At 51.6% G+C, this 19,650-nt stretch overlaps 1 protein-coding gene across 2 annotated transcripts in view; it reads right to left on the bottom strand.

Annotated features, from left to right (window-relative positions):
* Nucleotides 1–596: 596 nt before the first annotated feature.
* HIPK2 (homeodomain interacting protein kinase 2) overlaps nt 597–19,650 on the bottom strand; it is a 187,589-nt gene continuing 168,535 nt past the window's right edge. For both annotated transcript variants that reach the window (XM_057731960.1, XM_057731961.1), the window contains exons 13-15: nt 18,804–19,048; nt 13,790–13,950; nt 597–12,656 (exon numbers count right to left, since the gene is read on the bottom strand). In XM_057731960.1, the coding sequence (XP_057587943.1) occupies nt 12,195–12,656; nt 13,790–13,950; nt 18,804–19,048 (868 nt within the window). In that variant the 3' untranslated portion in view covers nt 597–12,194. The remainder of the gene's footprint in view (nt 12,657–13,789; nt 13,951–18,803; nt 19,049–19,650) is intronic.

Raw genomic sequence — 19,650 nt, 5'->3', positions numbered from 1 at the left:
TCCTGGGGAGGCCCTGGTGGGGAGGCTGGTGAGTGAGGGGCTGCCTCGCACTGAAGTCTGGGGAGAGGGCTGGGCCTGGGCGCAGAGGATGGTGACTCCACACCCAGGTCCGGGATGAACTTGGGACGCTCTTAGGATGGCAGGATGACAGCAACGCCTTAGGCCTCAGGGATGGAGTTGGGAAGCAGTGAGAGTTGGAACAGCTCAGAAGAGTCAGTGGAAGTGACTCCCCCCGGCCTTGGCCCAGCTGCCTGGGAGCAGGCAGTGAAATGACCTCAAGGCCGTCCCTCTATAGCCACACACAGTCACGTTGGCAAGTTTTAAATGTAGTGGTGGGTTGTGAATGTGTTCAGAGGTATTAAATACTTTCCGGAGGGCTAAATAACTCACAAGTGACCTGTAACAATGGCCTCTGTAACGATAACCAGCAACAGACCAGGGCTTCCATAGGGTGAGTGAGCTGAGATGACCCGGCAGAGAAAGATCTGGGTGAGAGGGCCCTGGGGAGGAGCCATGGTCCTTGGACCAGTGACTGAGCCTCACTGGGTCTTAGAACTTGTCTGGTTCTAGAATAAATAAGCGTGCCAGGCTGAGTGTACAGTGATTCCAAACAGTTTAATGTAATTCCAAGACAAAGTGTGATTACATTTCTACACATATACAATATGCATATGTGAGTTTACAAATTTTAATTAATAACTCGTTTCACCTCAGAGACCGAAAAAATGATCAAAAAGAAACTGTGAGTAACAAGCTATAACATAGTTCACCACAACGGGACCCCCCTTTCTCACCCTACAGTTAGTAATATTACAATTAAAATAACTATATTCTTCTATATTTTTTTCTGTTAAAATCATCTCATAAATTTACAATGCTATTATTAGTTTCCAAGACTAATATAAATTCACTCCATTTTTCTACAACGAAAATGATCATTAATGTAGAAGCACACGACGTCATGATGAAAACACAAGCATTTTAGTAGCAAGGACTTGATCAGTTAAGAATTATTTTTCTTGTAAAACATTCTAAAGCCAAGTAAAATATCCATTCTTATAACATACCTATAATATGAGACTAAGGAATAGGTTACATATAGGCCTACAACACATTGGTTTGTCTTTAAAAAAAGTAGACATTTATAAATAAAAAAGAAAAGAGGGACAATTCACATAGGAAAAAGAGGTACACGAGAAAATACTGTTGCACGCAATAATTTTCACAAAGATTAACATGGATTAACACTTTTTATTACAGAAACCGTACAGTGAAGGAACACAACAGACCAGGGCTTCCATAGGGTCATTGAGCTGAGATGACCTGGCAGAGAAAGATCTGGGTGAGACGGCCCTGGGGAGGGCCACGTTCCTTGGACCAGTGACCGAGCCTCACCAGGTCTCCTCTTCCCTGCTCTCGTTCTGGGGAGTGAGTCTTTCTATCCAGAGTGTCCTGAATTTGTGGGCAGTTGAAAGGTAAACATTTCTACAGATCCATTCTCTTTCCATCCTAATGGATACCATTTTTGGAAACGTGATATAATATCAGAGGCTGCAGCTCAATACATGTGGTCAAAGCAAAACGGGATGGAAAATTCCAGTCATTCTGATGTGTTGTCCCCCCTCACTCATCTATGCCCTTGTCTCTGGGGACCCAGAGAGAGCAGCGGCACCCTTCAGGGCCACCTGCCTCCACTGTGGCAGGGTGGTGCCCGGGGCCCGGCACCCTGCTCAGGCCCGCGTGCGAAGGTGCAGCCTGGGCTCTCCCCGGCTCCTCCGATACACCAACCAATGCTGACTCTGACTTCCAAAAGCTCCTCTCCCTCCTCATCCGTAAAGCTATACTTTTCCTATCAGAAATTTGGTTTGATATATATATACACAAACATATATATCAACATCTATATCTATACAGTGATTCTACTAGACTAGAAATTCTGCTGCCCCAAAATATGACGTCCTGGTCTACTTCATTTGGTTAAAGAAATGCACACAAAGAGGATGAGGAGATGCTTTGGGGGCCAGAAATGATTGTGCCCTGGAAAAGCCACGGAAGAAAGCTTTAAATGAGCAGTAACACAACAGTGAAAGGGTGAAAAGTGACGGGGAGAGTGAGACGGTGGGGAGAAACCATGCGCCGTGGACGCGGCCAACAAGAGTATCTGCAGGAAGGGAGGAGGGGGGATGGGGTGGCGGACGCTTTAGGTTCCATTCAGAAGTCCCAGAAAGCTACGAAAGATGGGCATGGTCAAGTCTCTTTCCATTTCCCAAGTTCTTCCTTATAACCTGAGCCAAACTATCAAAACAACAACAACAACAACAGTAATAATAAATCCATTGCCCCTTCAACCAAGCAGGCGAACATCTTAACAGGGAGGCAAGACCACCGCTCATGAGGCTAAGTGGGTCCTTCTTCCTGGCTCTTGAGAGCTTCCTGGGAGTCCTGGGTGCCTGGGCTGGGGCTGTGGTGACAGCAGGGTGGAGGCCAAGGTGGCCAAGGGGACAGTGACCCAACACAAGAAGGGGGAGGGGGCATCAGGAGGCTCGTGTGGAGGCTGGCTGAAGGGAAACTAGAGAGCAAAGGCAGAGCCCTTTTCAGATACAGCATATTTACTTTAAAAAAAAAAAGACAATTTCTATACCTCTATTTTTCAAAAATATGATGAAGCCCCAAAGACAATGACATAAAATTCATTTGGTTAATTAACGCAAAGGGAAAAAAACCAAACAGAGGAAAGCAGGGGTATAATTAGGAGGGGTAAGATGAAAAATATTTTACAATGACATTTCTAACCAAAAACTATGATAAGAACATACTGTCGACAGAGTTCACAGGGAAAAAGCAAATGCAATTCAAACCACCACCAGTTCCCTGGTCCCACGTGTTTTGCAGTTTTCAAGGTGTTATCTGCTAAAGGAATGCCCTTCAGATCACAGCAGCTTCTCTGTGCTAAGGTTGTGGCACGAAAGAAAAGAAGAAATGAACCAAAACTCTTAGGGAAACTGGCACCTTCCAGGCTGCTCCTGCATGATGATGGGCACTCTCAATTATGACCTCTACTTGGACACATCTCACTGTGTCCCCCCAACCTCTGCCCCCGGCTGCCCCTCAGTCCCCAGCCCCTCCTCCCGCTCAGCAGCACGTACAATCTCTAGAAAAAAATCTAGATCCCACCTCCTCATGACCTAGGGTTCAAAACGAAGTTTGACAAAGAGTAAAAAAGTAAACACATCCTTTTACACTGTCTTTGTTTTAAAGGAGAAAAGGAATAAATGACAGCAGATATACGGAAAATCCAACCAATAAATATGGGCACGGGGTGTATGACTCTCCCCTGCAAAACACCAATCAGAATATCGCTGGGGGCCCAGAAATAGCAGCTGTACCTTCGGGGCCACCTGAATCCCAGTGTCTTCTACTGCCTGGCGACTGGAATTCAGTGGACCGATTAATAAATTAAACATTCAAATCAAGACAAAATCAATGAACCAGGTATCTGTTCTCTCTGCCTCTTCCCAGATGTCAAAGAGAAGGCCTTGACAACCAGTGTGGATACAACATGGCACGAGATCTTCGCATCTGGCCCAGGCTGTGGACTCACCCTCTTCCCACTTGACCTGGAAATCCTTTCACATGCTCTTGCGTTCCCATGGAAACCAGTAATATGGAGGGCTACACAACAGTGTGGGTAGAATACACCTGCCTTGGGGGAACGTGACCTCCAACTAAAGGGGCAAAATTGCTGGGGTCTGAAGATGTCAGTTATAAACAGAAACTTTCTTTAAAAAGTACCAGTTTAAATGTAAACTATAAAACACTTTAACTATAAAATGTAGCCAGAAATATGCTTAAGTATCCACAGTCAATTATTTTAGTTTATGCATTTTAAAATGTGACTCTCTTGAAGTCATATCTTAGAAGGCTAACAGCATTTTACAGTAGCTAAAAACATATATAATTAACATGTGCATTTGAAAATCACATTTGATTACAAAATACAAAGAATAATCTCATCCTTGGTTTAATTTTTGTTGTAAAGATTACCTGTTTTCAGAGTTCACTTAAGTAACAAGGACCAGGGTGTGCACTAATTGCTATTTTCAGCCCACACAGAATTCATAGTCTTTTAACTCCCAAGATCAAGCTGGCTACATGATTTCAAAAAAGGCTAAAACCAGGATGAATGCCCACATTTGAGGTAATTATTGCCATCAGGTCACAGTTTGTGTAAGATAATGTATCTAAAACCTTCTAAAAAAAAAAATCTTCAGGTGTTCTGTCAGAATTCCAGAATACCTATTGAAACCAACCAGGATCTCAAATTCTGATTAGTTGGGTTTGCTTGCAATGGAATTAAAGTTCTAGAAGATTCTAGAACTTGTGTAAACTACCTAAGAATTTAGGCAAACATGCCTGGAGCCAGTCAATAAAGTCTTTTTAAAGTAAAAAAGAAACGAAAACCCCACCCCAAACAACCGAGGAGATGTTTCATAACAAATGGTAATAGTTTTCTAAAAAATTAAAAATCTAGTCCTAAAGCATTCCTAAATTCTTGCCACCTTTCAACCGAAGTCAAAATCTTCTGCGATACTAATTAATCTCATACCTTGGCAAGAGACTCTCCTTCCTTATATCCTGAAGGTTGGCTAGTTTTTCTCAGTTTACACAACTGTTGCTTTCCACTTCTTTGAGATGACTATCTCGAAAGAAAACTTTGTCCCTCTTTCTAAAAGTCATCTTGTCTTTCTCCTTCTTTTTTTTTTTTTTTTTATTTTTAGAGAAATTTTTAAACACAAAGAAAACAGTTCCTGGACACCAGACCCACACACGGTATTTACAAATTTGGTGTGAATCCCGCATCTGGTTCTACCCAGAGCTGAAGAGTGGATCAACTACAGAGACCAGAGATGTCATGATGTTTACCAGTGCAGTAAAAAATAGCATTTTGAAAAAAATATATACCTTTAGTATTGCCTTTCTAGAATTAACTATAAGCAAGAAAAAAAATTATTTTTTTTAAAAAGAAAACACTTTTTTTTTCTTCACTCTTATAAGAGTTTGTTGTAGCAGCAGCACTACTAAAGCTAGTTGGTACACTGGAAAGGAATTGAAAATGAACTCTACTATGATTCAAAAGAAACTCCTCTAAGATTTTCTCTAAAAGTCAAACTAATTCTACCCCTGCTGCTTGGGTCCAATTCAGGATTCCCTCCACACACAGACCTTCTGCAGAGTTCCACGCACGGGGCAGGGGTGGCGCAGGGCGACGCTCCTTCGAGGACTTTCTTCGCATGTACACCCAGGAGACAGCTGAGGCTGGTGTCTGTGAGCTTGACTCTGGAGCCAGGCAGGCCCAGGTTTAAGGCCGGGCTCCCCTGCTAGCTGTGTGACCCTGGTCTGGTTACCAGCTCGCCGAGCCAGCTGCCTCACGGGTAAAGGGACTAGTACTGCCGATTTCACAGGGTTGTTATGAAGGTGGAATGGAACAGGATGAAGATGAGCGACCTTCAACACATTGGCGCAGTCAATGGGAGCATCATTAGATGGTTCATCAGAAACGTGAGGCCACTCCCTGATGCTAATTTAGGAAGTGAAACAAATTCAAATTTTAATAAAGGTCTGATTAACAAAAAACTTCACTAGAACCTTGGGGATTTCGGGTCACCACTGTATTTTCTTTCCTTTAACACATGCTACTTTCTTAGGGGGTCAGCTGTCTCATCACCTCCCTCCTCTGTAAACTGGGGGGAGGGCAGGGGGGAGGATGTTGTAAATGGGATGGATCTGAGGGCGCCTGAGGTCATGCTCACAGAGGGCTTGGGATGAGCCTGGCGTGCTGAAAGCATGCGACAAATACTGGCTCTTACTCGAGGGACACGGCAAGTTTTAACAAAGAAGGGACAGTCGACGTGAGGTTCTAATGCAAGGGGTCTGCAATTAGGGGCTCTCAGAGGCTCGCGACAGTCAAGCTGGGGCATCGGGATGCTCCCTTCTGGTAGAGGTACCCTGAGCAAGCGTGCCCTGCAGGAGGGTCGCCTCTCTGTAAATTCTCACTGTGTCTTAAGGGAAAAAGTGGTTTGGAACTGGCTCTCCTGGACTTCTGGAAGCTGCAAGAAGGATGTGTGAAGCCTCTCCTAGGATGCGTCGCTCTAGTGAGCGAGGGCGCCAAAAGCCTTCAAAAGGTTTCTACTGTGTTTAAATGTCATTTTGCCACCTCCAATTCTCCACTGAGTCCAGTCTGTGGAGATCAGAAGTGAGGGTCCTAAGGCATCAAAGCAGAAAAGTACCGACACCCCGAGCCCAGCCCCAGTGTGCACCTTAGCCCGACGCAGCCACACCCCTGGCATGTCTGCTTTGGCCAATATCCGAGGTAACAGGAGGCTCGTTAAGCCCACAGAACCGTGCGGTGCCTCCAGTCTCCCAACAGCAGCAGCATTTAGGGTTACGAACCTCCACGCCTCTTACAAGATGAGCACAGTTTTAAAATAAATGAAAAAAAAAAAAAATCCAAGTCAGGATAGAGGGGAAGGAGAAAGACAAATGGGATCGCATCTCTGACAAGTCGTTATTGCCGGGAGAGGAAGGAGAGGAATGCCATTCTGTCTGTATCTGGGGGTGCCTTTGAGAAGGGTTCTTTGGCTAAAGAAAGGAACACTTTCACTTTCCTTTCCAATTTGGTTCGGACAGCTCTGACCTGCTCAACTCTGAGGCTTCCGCATCTGAAATCTTTAAGACACACCAGAAAGAAAAGACAGAGACAGGGAGAGAAGCAGGTGCGGTCCCTGGGCCTGGAATATTTCATGGCAGAATCGCTCAGGCTGGCGTTCAGCAGAGCCCGGAGAGACCTGCGACCTGCGGGAGGAGTCCCCGCCTCTCTGCTGCGTCCTCTCCGCTGCGTGAGGGCACCTTGCTTTTCTCTTCTGCTTTCTGTCTCAGCAGCTACTGAACAGGCCAGCGAGGGTCCCGCATCCCACCCCGCCCCCAGCTTCAGAGAACCCGGGATGGAAGCTGGGGCTAGCCCGTCCCCGCACCGCGTCTCATCAACCACAGCCCATCAGCAATAGCGCCTTAAGCCTCCTCTCCTTCCTCCAGTTTCCAAGAAAGTCTGCTCCACTCACTCACACACACTCACACGACCCAAATCCTCCACTGCAAGCTTGTTCAAAAATGAGTGTTTGCAATTCCAAAGATCTGGTCAAGGGAAATCCGCCTGTTAGCAGCTGGGCCGATCTCACCTTCCCTTCCTTACATCTGACAATCTGGTGTTCAGGCAGCTTGAGTCTTCCAGGGTGAAGAGGACAGAGCCAGCTGGCTCCCACAGCCCGCCAGCCACTCACTGCCAGTAAGGCCAGAATGCAAATGCAGTCCAGGACACAACCGCCAGTTTGCCCCAACTCTTCTTTTCCCTCTGAACTCGATCACCCACATGCTCCACTTCACAGTATTAGCTGGCACCAAGCCTCAGACTCTCTCACCCATCAGCCTGCTCACCCCTTGCCTTGGAAACCACCGAAACATCACGAAAGAGGCACTAAGCGCAGAGATACAGGTGCAGACACCCAGGTGGGTCTGCAAGATCCACCGAGCAGAAGCAAATCCACCTGCGGGTCCTAAGGCTCCAGGTATGAGGTTCTCCTTGACCTGTCCTTTCAATCTTCCTGTCTTAGCCTTAACCACGTTTCTTCAGTAAAGGAGGATGGAACTAATTCCAGAGCAGAGGATGTTCTAGCTTATTTGTGGTCTAAGTAAGTACTAGGTTGGCATCCCTCTACTTGAGAGCTGAGTCTTAGGGACGGGCAGCCTTTATTTCTCCTATTTGCCAGGGCGGCTCAAAGTTGGAGGGCGGGGTGGGAATTCAGAAAGGCTCTACGGAGCCCATGCAGGAGCTGGCCTCTCCCACTGCGGTCTTCTGCTAGGGCTTCCAACCCACAGCTCTTGTGCTTGGCTGGAAGAGGAAGGCAGGTGGGGACTCGGGGAGGGCGCTCACGTTTGCTGAGCGGCTCTGGGCTGGGCATGGCCTGGCATCTCCTTTCATTAGCTTCAGTGAAGCCTGTCATGCCAGACCTTCCTTCACCTGTCCGGGGCCCAGTAGTTTCTGGGTTTGGTGGGCAGTGTGTGGGTACCTCAAGCTGATTAAAAAAGGCCATGGCACATGGCACTGTGCCCTGAGGGGCACAGTCGGAACCCAGTGGGGCTGGCTGCAAGGTCCAACTGTGCCCCTCCGTTGGCCAACAAATTTCAGGGGGGCAGTAGCTGGCAACCTCCGAGGAGCTGCTGGACTTGGCGTTCCTCTGGCCTCCTACTATCCCTCCATCTTTTTTTTTTTTTTTTTGGCTCCACAGTTTGTCCCTAGAACTGTGTGCTGAGAAGATGTACTGGGGGCGGGGGGAGATGGGGGACTGAAGAGGTGGGCAGTGCGGTTAGTGAGGGGAAGGGATGCTGACATTTCCCAGGGGAAGGTACCACCTGCCTAGCACCTTCCATCAACTCATTACCTCCAGTGGCTTCTAGGAGGGGACAATTATCTCTGCACCGAAGGATGTAAGCCACACTCCTGGTGTGCTGATGGGAAAGGGGGGAGGCATTTGGGAAAGGGGCTGAGTCAGCTCTGGGAAGAGGGGTTTTTGTTTTTGTTTTTCGCTTGACAGTTCAGTATCAGATGCGAGATAAGGCCAGGATCTCTGTAGCAGGTTTCAGAAGCGCAGGGAAGGTGGGAGAGGACCACGGCTAAGGGTTTAGCCCATGAGATGCCTCCTCAGATCTCCTCCCAGGCCACTAAGAATCTAGAAAATGCAGTAATGATGGTGATCATGGACCATGCTGTCCAAAGCCCAATTTGGCCTGTACAGAGATAAAGGCTTTGATTCTTCTTCAAACTTTTGTTCTGTGGTGGATCTTTCTCGACAGGTTTTTCCTAATTCCTGGATCCTTCTTTCCTTTCTTTTTTTTTTGTTTTTTTTGGTCTGACAAAACTGGACATCTGGATGTCCCTCCTGTCTACTCAGATACTCACAGATATAATAAAATAAATTTAAATATTAAAGAGAAAACACAAAGATACTGGGAATAAATGTGCATTCTAAAACCCCAACTAAAATATCAAAATGATGATTAGGATAATAATTACACTGGTAATAACCAAAATAATTAGTACAATAATATTATCTTTATGAGCAGCATGAAACTTTCATTCCTGATCTGGAAGAAAAGGGAAGAAAATGTCAGGTGAAAGAGCAATTTCTAACGTAAGTAGACAAAGTAATTTCCTTACAATGGAAGGCTATGTTGTCTTTTCCTGTAAAAGAGCAGATCTAGAAAGGGCTGGAAGTGAATTGTACAGGGGGTCCAGGATGCTACCCAATAAGGCAAAAATGCTGGCTTGTCTGCCGTCAAGAATTCTGTAACTGGGCACGGGAAGATGGCACGGGGCACTGCTGCCCTCTGGGTGCCGACAGTCCAGAGCAGAGCTGGTTCTCCAGGCTGGCGCGGCTCTGGGAGCCCTCCGGCTCACGAGGCCTCCAAAAACCTTCCTCCCCCCACCCTCTCTGGATGGGCCATTTTCCTGTTTTCTCAGGACGACGGTACTTCCCCACGGCCGGATAAAGATGTATTGATCGTGGCACCACGAGGACAGCATCTTGTCCTGCTGGACACGGCTCCCCGGTGGGCCCATTGGGTACCTGGGGCTCTGCCCAAGGCTGCCCCGCCTCGAATGGGACACGGTGTCCTTTCCTCCTTCCGGCCTAAGGCCGGGACTAGGCTGGCTCCAACCTGGGGACTGATTTCTTTGTAGGATAAGTAGAATTTACGCTTGGAGGGCGGAAACTTCCAGAGTGATTTCACATTTCACAGCTAAGAGCTAAGGTAAGGGCTTGGCTTCGTTACTGAATTAGGTTGGGTATCACAATAAAGACGCCTTTCACAGTAGATCTTTAAGGGAAACCGTAGAGAGAGGGAAGAAAGTGAGGGAGGATGAGGACGGACTGCTGTCCGAAACTGGGAACGATCTCTCTGCACCTTGGAAACTTGGCTTTGGGGTCAGTTAAGGACGCAGCATCAAGAATCAAACAATTAGGACCACCCTTTCAAGTTCCATCTATGACCGGAGAGCGTCTCCCAACATTCACGTGTTTAAGAGTAATTTGCTCTGGGTGGACACCCCTCCACCCCCACCCCCATCAGTGTTCAAAGCCTGAGAAAATTTCCAGAATGTATCAAAGGTGCAAAGAGGGCAAAGGGCAAATTTCCTTGGAAACTTAACTGCCCATGGGAGCATTTTCCAAAGTGCCGTATAAGATCACCTGGTTACCCTCACGGGTGTCCCTCCAGCCTTCTGCCCACCAGACCCCTCAAAAACCAAAACCGAAGGTGTGCCTTGGGTAGGCCTGGGTAACGCGAGGAAAGATTCAGCAGCAAACAACGGCCGATGGTTGTCTCCAGAGGGAAGGACCTGGCAAAACCGTCAGAGCAAAATACAGCTGGTGGGGCCAGAGGAGAGGGCGCAGGGCTATGAGAGTGAATCGTGGGGTGAGTCTGAGAACACGGGGCTGGGCCGGGCGCCTGGCCTCCTCTCCACCCCACGGACGGCGACAGGAAGGCTGTGCCAGGCCTGGGGGCTGAGGGCGGCTCCTCTCCTTTGCTCCTTCCACATCAGGAAGGAGGCGGCGGCTGCCCGGCAAGGCCGACGCTCCTAAAACAGAGATGGGGCCTCTGGTCCCAATAAATGGCAGAGCTGGTCCCCCCAGGGGCAGGGCTGGGTGAGGGTGCAGGATGGGGAGTCTGTCCTGCTCTGTCTCCAAAGGAAAAGTCATCCGAAGCCATCACCACCGTCAGATGCACCCACCACCATCCGTCTCCCACACGTCTCTCCAGACCCGCGGGCACTCCCAGCCCCTGCCAGCTCCCTGGCACCCACCCCTCTGCTAGCAAACAGCCCAAGAAAGACAACAGGTATTAACATAACATAGAAATTAAAAAAAAAAAAAAAAGAGGAAAGACCAGAGCAAAATGTTGCAACGGCACAGAGGAAGGGCTGAGATGACGTGACCCGCCTCGGCCGGCTTCTTGGAGTACCGTGGAAGGAAACCCTCAACCGCGTCCCCGGTCGCTAAGGCACTAGGAGGGAAGGATGTAAAACCAAGTCTGCGAGAGCCGGTGGCGCTGCTGGGGACAGGAGGGCGGCACCACTGGCACCGCGCGTGCACCTGGACCACCGCGCGGGGGACGTGCCTACGTGAGATCACTTTTCTTGTGCAATTACGTTGAGGAAGAGTCTATTGGCATCGTTGGGGGTGAACACTAAGTAGCACAGACGGGTGCAGACTGCTACATCCACCAGGGTGTCGGCGACGCCGTGAGCGCTACGCTATGTGAGGAGGGGTGGGCTCAAAGAGAAAAGAGGTCTTCAGAAAAGAAAAAAAGCTAGCGTTTGCAACACACATCATGAATGACGTCTGAGGAATATCACTGCCTAGGGATTTATCCAGAGGGCTCAGAAAGAGAAGACACGCCCTCTCCCAGGGGTCCTCCTTCAGCCCGGCCGCCCCCATCAGTCCCGGCAAGCGGGCCAGAACCAGGCTTCGCCAACCCCGGACCCACCCCCAGAGACCTGCCTCCTCCGGCCACGGCCTGACCTTTCTAGAGGGCTGCTGACCCTTTAGAGTTCTGGAAAAGTCCCTCATTCTTACGTTCCATCATTAAAAATCTACTGGATTTCCGTATCAGGTGTCCCCGACAGCAAATTCTTCAACGTCACTTGCTGCCATATGAAAATAATCTTTGAAAAGTTCATAAAGTTCTTCAAAAACCGAGGCCCCCCCCCCACTTCTGGAATCTTCCATGGCTCTCTTCTTCTTCTTCTCCTTTCCAGTTTGGTGCAGAATGGATTCGTGAGCTGTGGTTTTTTTTTTTTGCTACTGACGTTTTCTTTTTTTTTCTTTTTCTTTTTTAAAATAAAAAGCATAGATTTCCCCCCCTCCTTAAATCCCTTCCTTTTTAAAATGTTCTCTTCTCCGCTCTCCGTCCTCCTACTTCCTAGTTCAAGTTTCATTTGTGTCCCGTCCCTGCCCCCGCCCGCCTCCCCTGCCCCGTTTGCATTGTTTCTGTGCGGCATCTTCAGTATAAAAAGCCCAGCTCCCCCCTCGTCCCTCCTCCCTTCTGGCCGTCCTCCCTCCCCTCCCCTCCCCTTCCAGTGTTTATATGTAAGGGTACTGGTTGACCTTGGCAGGGCTCAGTGGGTATCCAGTGTAGACGGTGGAGGCTGGAGAGGCGCTGATGTAGGTCTGGTGGGCGAACTGGGCTGGATACTGACTCGGGTGGATGGTGGGCGAAGGCAGGACCCGGGGGCCCATGCTCACGGGGACCTGGTGGACGATGCTGGCCGGGTAGGCAGGGTGCTGCACGGTGTGACGCGCCGAGCCTTGGGAGGCCACCAGGTGGGCCACGGTGCCGGTGGAGCCCAGGGCCGCAGGCGCCGTGTAGGTGTAGAGGTGGGGCTGGGCGGGGAGGTGGGCGGCGGCGGCCAGGTGGGGGTGCACAGTGCCGTGGCTGGGGCTGTTGTGCGGGAAGGAGTATGGAGCCTGGGCCATCGTGGGGGTGATGTAGGCCTGCTGCCGGCGGTGGCTCCCGGTGCGGTCAGTGGTGATGTGCTGCTGAGCCTGGAGGAGGAGAAGCACCGGGAGAGGGTGCGTCGGGGGCTGGACTCACACATGGGAGAGGACGGGGAGGAGGGAGAGGAGAGGGAGGAGAGGAGGGAGAAGTGGGGAGTGGGGCATGGGGAGGAGGGAAGGGAGAAGAAGAGGAGGGAGAGGAGGGAAGGGGGGGAAGGAGCAGGGAGAGGAAGCCAGAGCAGCAGGAGTAACGGAAGACGCCTCCCTCGTGAGCTCGGAAAGTATAAAGTAGCCTGGGCTGAGAAGGCAGGCCATGCCCTGCTGTTCTCCGCGCTGGGTGACACAGGGACAGAGCCAGCTGCAAAGGGAACAGGAGATAGGACGTCTCCCAAGGACATCCCGCAGCTGTGAAGTGTCAAAAGGAGCCCCTCTTTGAGTGTGGACTGCTTTCTCTCTCACTGTGAAGTCCTGCCCCCTGAATAGCAGGCTCTCAGAAACGTCGCTGCCTGAAGTCACAGGTACAAGTGAAACGGCCCTCTCCACCCGGAGAACCCAAGTCACGACACAGATGCGGCCCGGTTTACAGTCCGGGGCACTGCTTCAGGTGAGGGGCTTCTCAACACAAATTCCCCCTTATCTTACCTCCGAGCTTCTAAGGAAACAGGGCCCGAGTCCGCTTTGCAATTCAGACCCGAGTGACCTTCTACACACACGCCAAGCGCTGTCCCTGGAGACTCTGCCTCGTTCACGGCCCCCCTGAACCTCACCCACCTTCTCCGAATCCCCCGGTTCGTTTCCTGGATGTGGAGTCCCTGTGTGAGGTCTCTTCACTGTAATGACTCGCTAGGTCTGGCCTGGTTGGACCTGGTGTCCCAGCCCAACTGGGCCCGGACGCAGCGTTTTATCCTTTGCTGGGCTGAAACAGCAAGACGTGGGCCAGCCTATTTTTAAGCTCTGGCACTACGTCACTAAGTGCTTCGGGACATCAGACACGTCACTTTGCTTTGGGTTGGCTCTCTGTGACTTGGGGCTCCGCCTTCCCCGAGGTGACCCACAGCAGAATGAGAACACTAGAGGTCACTCAGGGCGCCTCCTGCCGCCACTGGAGGGGCAGAGGCTCTGGGAGGCGGGCAAGGGTGCACCCCGGTGCCCCTGGCGAGCGGCCGTCGGCTGGGGCTTACCTGGCTGAGATTGAGCGGCTGCTGCTGCTGGAAGTGTGGCCCTGGTCGCTGCTGCCGGTAGGCGATGGCTCCAGACGAGCTCCCTGAAGAGTGACCGCTGGTGGAGGTCACGTTGCTGGAGGACTTGGACTTGTAGGAGGACGCGTGGTGACTGGTGTTGACTGGGTCGGGAAGAGGAAAAGGCCACAGGTCAGTCGCAGGTCCTCAGCTGCCCGGAAGGCCCTATCCCTTGGGGGACAACGGTGGTCTTCCAAGAACACTTTCCCGAGACTGTACGATCACTCCCAGACCCGGTGACGACGCTGACTCTGGACGGGCACCCGGGCTGCAGCTTATCCCACTGGTCAGGAGCAAGCCCTGCTGGACTTTAAATGACTATCTGATGACACTGAAAAGCATAAGGAGAGTCTAAGAGACGGAAGGAGAGCTCTCTGCAGCTTCTCGTGTCCCAGCCAGGGGTGCAGTGGGGGGGCCATGTGCCAAGACACAGAGACACACCGTCAGATGCAACAGGATACAGGAAACCGAGTCTCCAAAAAGGGGCTACACGTCCCAGGGCGGAAAACCACTGGAATAAAATGAACAGGGCGAGGAGGTTTATATTAAAGAAACCATTTTAGTCAGTTTCGGTGCTGAGTGGTCTGTGAACACCAACTCCCAGTGGAGTGGGACTCGAGTCCCCAGAGGGCAAAGTCAGAGGACCGCACGCCCGGGTACAGGACGTGCGGAATCAAGTGAGACAGCTCGCCTGCCTCTCAGTGTCTCTCTTGACGTCAGACAGAAGCTTTGTCTAGATCGAGAGGAAGTGATCCACACTGAATGCCAAGAAGCCTTTGGCAGAAGGAATCCAGACATCTGCCCAAACCTGCGCTGTCCCCTGCAGACTCCCCAACCCTAAAACTGCCCACCTTTGAGGGAGCTGCCCAGAGTGGAGAGTTCAAGAGAAGACCCTGGTAGTTAAGGGAGAACCAGCAAGACATACACAGGACCCCAGAAGGTACGTCTATTTCTCCTGCCGTTCAGCAGCAAGAATTCAGAAGATTTATTGGGGCTGAGCATTTTTGGGAAACACAAAAGCTTAATATGGTGTCAATTAGGTACCCCAGGGTTGCGCGGGTAAAATGGGTACATCTGACAGTTCTTGGGGGTGAAGGATGCTAAGAATTAACAAAGCACACACAGTAAGAATCAGGCCCTTGATGTAACTGGGTTGGACCAATTCCATTACAAATCCCAAGGTGATGAGATCAAAGTCAAAGAGGAGATGCCTGAGGCTGGGGCCGGCAAGAGAGAATGCTGATTAATTGCTGATGGAGAGAAAGCTGAGGAGTGAAGGCAAACCAGCAACCTGGGGACAGGAGGCTGGGGAGCACACTGAAGTCATGGGGTGCCTCCTTCCCCCCGAGGCAACAGCCCCCTCGAGTAAAGGGAGAGCTACCTCACTGGGAAGGGGGCAGAGGGCCCTAACAGAGACCCCAAACCCAGCAGCCTTCCCATCTCACCCACTGAAGCATAACCCCTGTGGGGGGTGACCAGGAGCCAGCCAGGCCCTGGTAGTCACAGCCGACCTACATTGTGGAATCAGGACCAAGCTTGGTTAGACTCTCAAAGGCCCTCCAAAACCTGGGGGGTGGAGGGAGGGGTTCAGGGGACCCGCGGTAGGGAGAAGGATGGAAAGCTGCACATGTTGGCTATCAGGGGAACTTCGTCTCCGTCAGTCAGCCACGGTGCCACTGCGCTGGCGTCCAACTCCTAGTGCCCCGCAGCGGATCACCAGCTGTGCCTCTGCCTGGGCCCAACTGTGGATGGCATCTCTCTGCTCCTATTTCTACTCTCTGGGCATTTTGTGGTAATTATACTTGAGGGAGAAACTCTGGGTGCAAGGGATCCACAGCTCGACTCTGCAAGTGAAAAGGTTAGAGAGCTTCAGACAAAGTGGATGTGACAGAGCAGGCCAGCACCACTGTGAGGACGGGACATGGGGGCTGGGTCAGAGCTTGTCAAGTCACCAGAGCAGGGGATCCCAGAATCAGGGAGGGGGTCCTGAAAGGGACCAAGAGATTAAAATAGTAATTTCCTCCTGCAGAGAAGAATAAAGTGACCATGGAGTGGAGAAGACAAGTGTTGACGGTCAAGTTCCGGAGGCGTATTTTGGAGCTGGGAGGACAGTACAGAGCTCTCTGCCCGAGCCTTGCCTAGCTGCTCTCATAGTTCCACGGCCCGGGAACAGCCCTGGCTTCACGGGTGGCCCCTGGTGGCCCTGTCTGCACGAGGTGGGTGGGAGAGTGCTTCGGATCCCGACTGAGCCCTGGAGGGCCAGCCTCATGGCTGTGGTGGAGTTAACCTCTCTTATCTGGAAAGCTGGGCGAGTGATGGTAACTACATGTAGGTCACTGTGGGGATGACATGAGTTAATGCTCGTAGAATGTTTAGTCTCTGGCTCATGTTGAGCTCTTAAAGGTGTTAACCGTGTTAGCTATGGTTGATGTCTTTATTACTGAGCCCTGTCCCCTGGCTAAAGTGGATGCTCAAGGAACAGGTGTCTGCCCCAAGCTGGGACCCGCACGTCCTGTCTCCTGGAATTGGGAAACTGGGAGTTGCTGGGTCAAGGTGAAGTCGTGTCCAGAGAGCAGGTGTCGGGCCTCCAGTGGCTCAGATCAAGGAGTTCTGGCAACCATCCTGCCTGGGACTTAGGCGTTGAACTTTCCCTCAGCCCTGCACCCTTCCAATAAATTCTTTATTTGCAGAGCTCATTCTGTTGCCTTCCAGAAGAACCCTGACTAACCCAAGAGGCCTGAGGAGGCTATATGAGAAACAGGGATCCTTCCTGAGCGGAGACCCACTGAGGCGATGGGCGCTGAGAGAAAATGGGCTGTCACCTGCACAGCCTCCATCCTGACCTGAGGGGGCTCAGGGAACCCTGGGACCCCAGCGGAGGTGGCTGAAATGGTTTGCACCTTGGCCATAAATGGGACAACTGGGCCCTAAGAGGCTAAGGAAGGTCGCTTTCCTGATTCTTCCGAGCCTTGGACGACTGTGCAGCTACCGGGGGAGAGCAGTGTTGAGAAACACCCTAGTCTGGGGGCGGACAGGCACCAGAATGAAGCTCCTTCCTGCCTCCCGCCTGTCACCAGAAAGACCATGCAGCGTGTCCTTCGGGCGAACATAAGTCTCTCTTTACATCAGGAAATGACACCACGGGCTTCCCCAGAGACAGTGGCACTAGGTGCTTCAGAACCAGCAGACTTGCTGAGAATAACCTCTCTCTCTCTCTCTCTCTTCTATTCTGGTCAAAAACATCCCTGGGAGATTCTCGGCCCTTCAGCTGTAAGAGTCCTTGCGGAAATGCAGCGGGGTGAGCGCTCAAAACCGCCGCGGGCGGCCCACAGCGCGACGGACGATGGTGGAAACGGGCAACGGGACAGGAAAGGCGCGACCTGTGGGCTCCACAGAGCTGCCTCCCTCCACCTCGCCGTCGTGGTGCCCGACAGAAAACTGCTGTGTCATGCGGGGCAAAGCTGGCCCTGAGTCTCCCCACCTGTCTCAACTAGGGGTTGCACCACCTAGTCTTAAAGTTTCGGTAACTCTCGATTTTGTCACCTTCCACAGAGTGGAGCCAGCACCAGGGCCCACAAAGCTCCGAGCTGGAAGACGTCTAACCTGCGACCATCTGGCCACTCTCTCACCTGCATCCTCCACCGTGTTTAAAAGGCCGAGGGAAGTTCAGCACCAGCTATATTTTTTCCCCCTTTATCAATTCCTAGAGGACCTGCGTCAGGTCTGTCCTGAGCCAATTCTTATAGACCGTTGTCCTGACTTGTAAAGGGACTGTTACTGCCACAGAGTTCCCCTGAGACGTTCTGGAACACGCGCATCCTCCATTCACAACACGCATCGTCCCATCCTGCAGGTCTACAATCTCTGATCTGAAATCCCTAGGGTCAGACACTCTTGAAATCAAGAATTTCGGATATTAGAAGTTAATCTGGTACATATTCAATCTATTAGGTTATCCCCAGTGGACCCCTGGGCACTACCATGTAATAGAAAAAAGTGAGTATCTCTGCTACAAAATACTGGGACATTTCACTAAGTGGCACAAATATGACTCTGACACAAACAGGCATATGATAAAGGGACTACAAATAGCCTCTGGGTAGTTCAGGTCACGTTTTACCAATTGAGTTTGCTATGAACTTAAAATCTGGTTTCCAGGGCTTTTTGGATTTTGCATTACAGATGAAAATGAATTTTTCTCTCTTTCTGCTCAGTAAAAAGGCCGGTCTTAAGGTTTTCAACAACACAGTCTTGAGACCTTCAATGGACCGCCCTTCACACCAAACTGTGTGCATTTAGGGCTGCGATCTTTATAACCGGGGTGGGGTGACCCAAGGACTTGAGGGTATGCGAAGGCAGAGATTTGAGGGGTCAATGTCCTGATTCTCACCTTTCAGATGTGTCTTTTCCTAAACGGATGCACCATGCCCTGGCCCTGGGACCCACCGGTTCCCTTACCAGCCTTCTCTCTCACATCACCCTTCTCCCATTTTACAAAAGAAAAGCTCCTTTCTCCTGAATGTTAAAATGGTGCCTTGCCTGCAGGTGTGAGAACCCTAAGGGACGCCCAAATGGGCTAATTCCGGAACACATGGCTCCTGAGGGACAGTCCCTAGAGGGCAAAGATAAGCCACCTTCAGCAGGAAACACTGAGGGCTCACCAGGCTTGTTTTCACTAAGGTGACAACCTCTTTGCAAACTCCCTACCCCATCCATCCACACATTCATGAGATAGAAGTGAGGCACCCGTCACAGGGAGGTCTTTTTGTGACAGATGTGAGGTCAGCTCTGGCCGCCTGGGCTGACAACAAGGAGTCTTCTTGAACAGGATCCTCGCGTGAGGATCTGCTACCACCCTGGGCTTACGAGCTCTCCCAAAACAAGATGGCGGGCCAGCAGCCGGGAACCAGAAAACCAGCCTCCAGAGATGCTCCTGGCTGCCCCGGCCCCAAATTACCTGGCCCCAGGCTGTCACACTCCACCAGCACCTCGCTGGCCTGGGTTTTCAGGGGGGGCACGATGATGGTCCGGGGGTTTCCAGGGCAGTGCGACTCCAGGCTCCCCTTGGTGTCGAAGGTGGTGGCGTTGTGCCCAGCACGGCGCTGCACGGAGTAGGGGCTGGTGTCGCTGGAGGAGTCGGAGTAGGGGGAGTCGTGGACCGTGACACAGCTGATGACGTTTTTTCTCTGCTTGGAGACGGTGCTGGAAACAGAAAGGGAGAAAACAGGATTGTGAGAGGCTGTGAAGTGAGACACCAAACTGACAGGGAAGAGCCCCTCTGTGCCGCGGGGCAAGGGCAGGCAAAGCCGGAGAGAGGGTGGGAGTGGGCCTTCTGCCTTCCAGAACCCCAGTGGGGAGGCACACGCATCACCAGTCTAACCAGTGGGGGTGGGGGTGGGGGACACGTGTGGACGGGAGAAGGGCTGGTGTGGGGCCCACCGGAGCTTCTGGAAACAGGGGCGAGGAAAGCTTCTGGGCAGGCCTGGGCTCTGCCTGTGCAGCAGGGCTCAGCACACCTGCAGGCGAGGCACCTGCAGCCCAGAGCTGTGTGGCAGCGCCCTGAGCCACCACACGCACGTGGACGCCAACAGAGAACCCGGCCAGACCCGGGGGACCTGAGGCCCTGGCGTGGGAGAAAAACACATCCAAGAGGAACCGGGTCGCCGTGAGAGGGCTGGGAGAGTGAGGCTCTGAGGATGCTGATCCCACACACAGCAGCGGAGACAGAGGCACTGGAGCTGGACTCCCCAGCCCCGGCCACCTCTTTGCTGTGGGGGTGGTAGCGGGGATGGTGGCGCGGTGCA

The sequence above is a fragment of the Hippopotamus amphibius genome, chromosome 4, assembly GCF_030028045.1.
Source record: "Hippopotamus amphibius kiboko isolate mHipAmp2 chromosome 4, mHipAmp2.hap2, whole genome shotgun sequence".
Classification (NCBI taxonomy): domain Eukaryota; kingdom Metazoa; phylum Chordata; class Mammalia; order Artiodactyla; family Hippopotamidae; genus Hippopotamus; species Hippopotamus amphibius.
The sequence above is the reverse complement of the archived record's forward strand: the minus strand, read 5'-3'. Positions and strand labels throughout refer to the sequence as shown.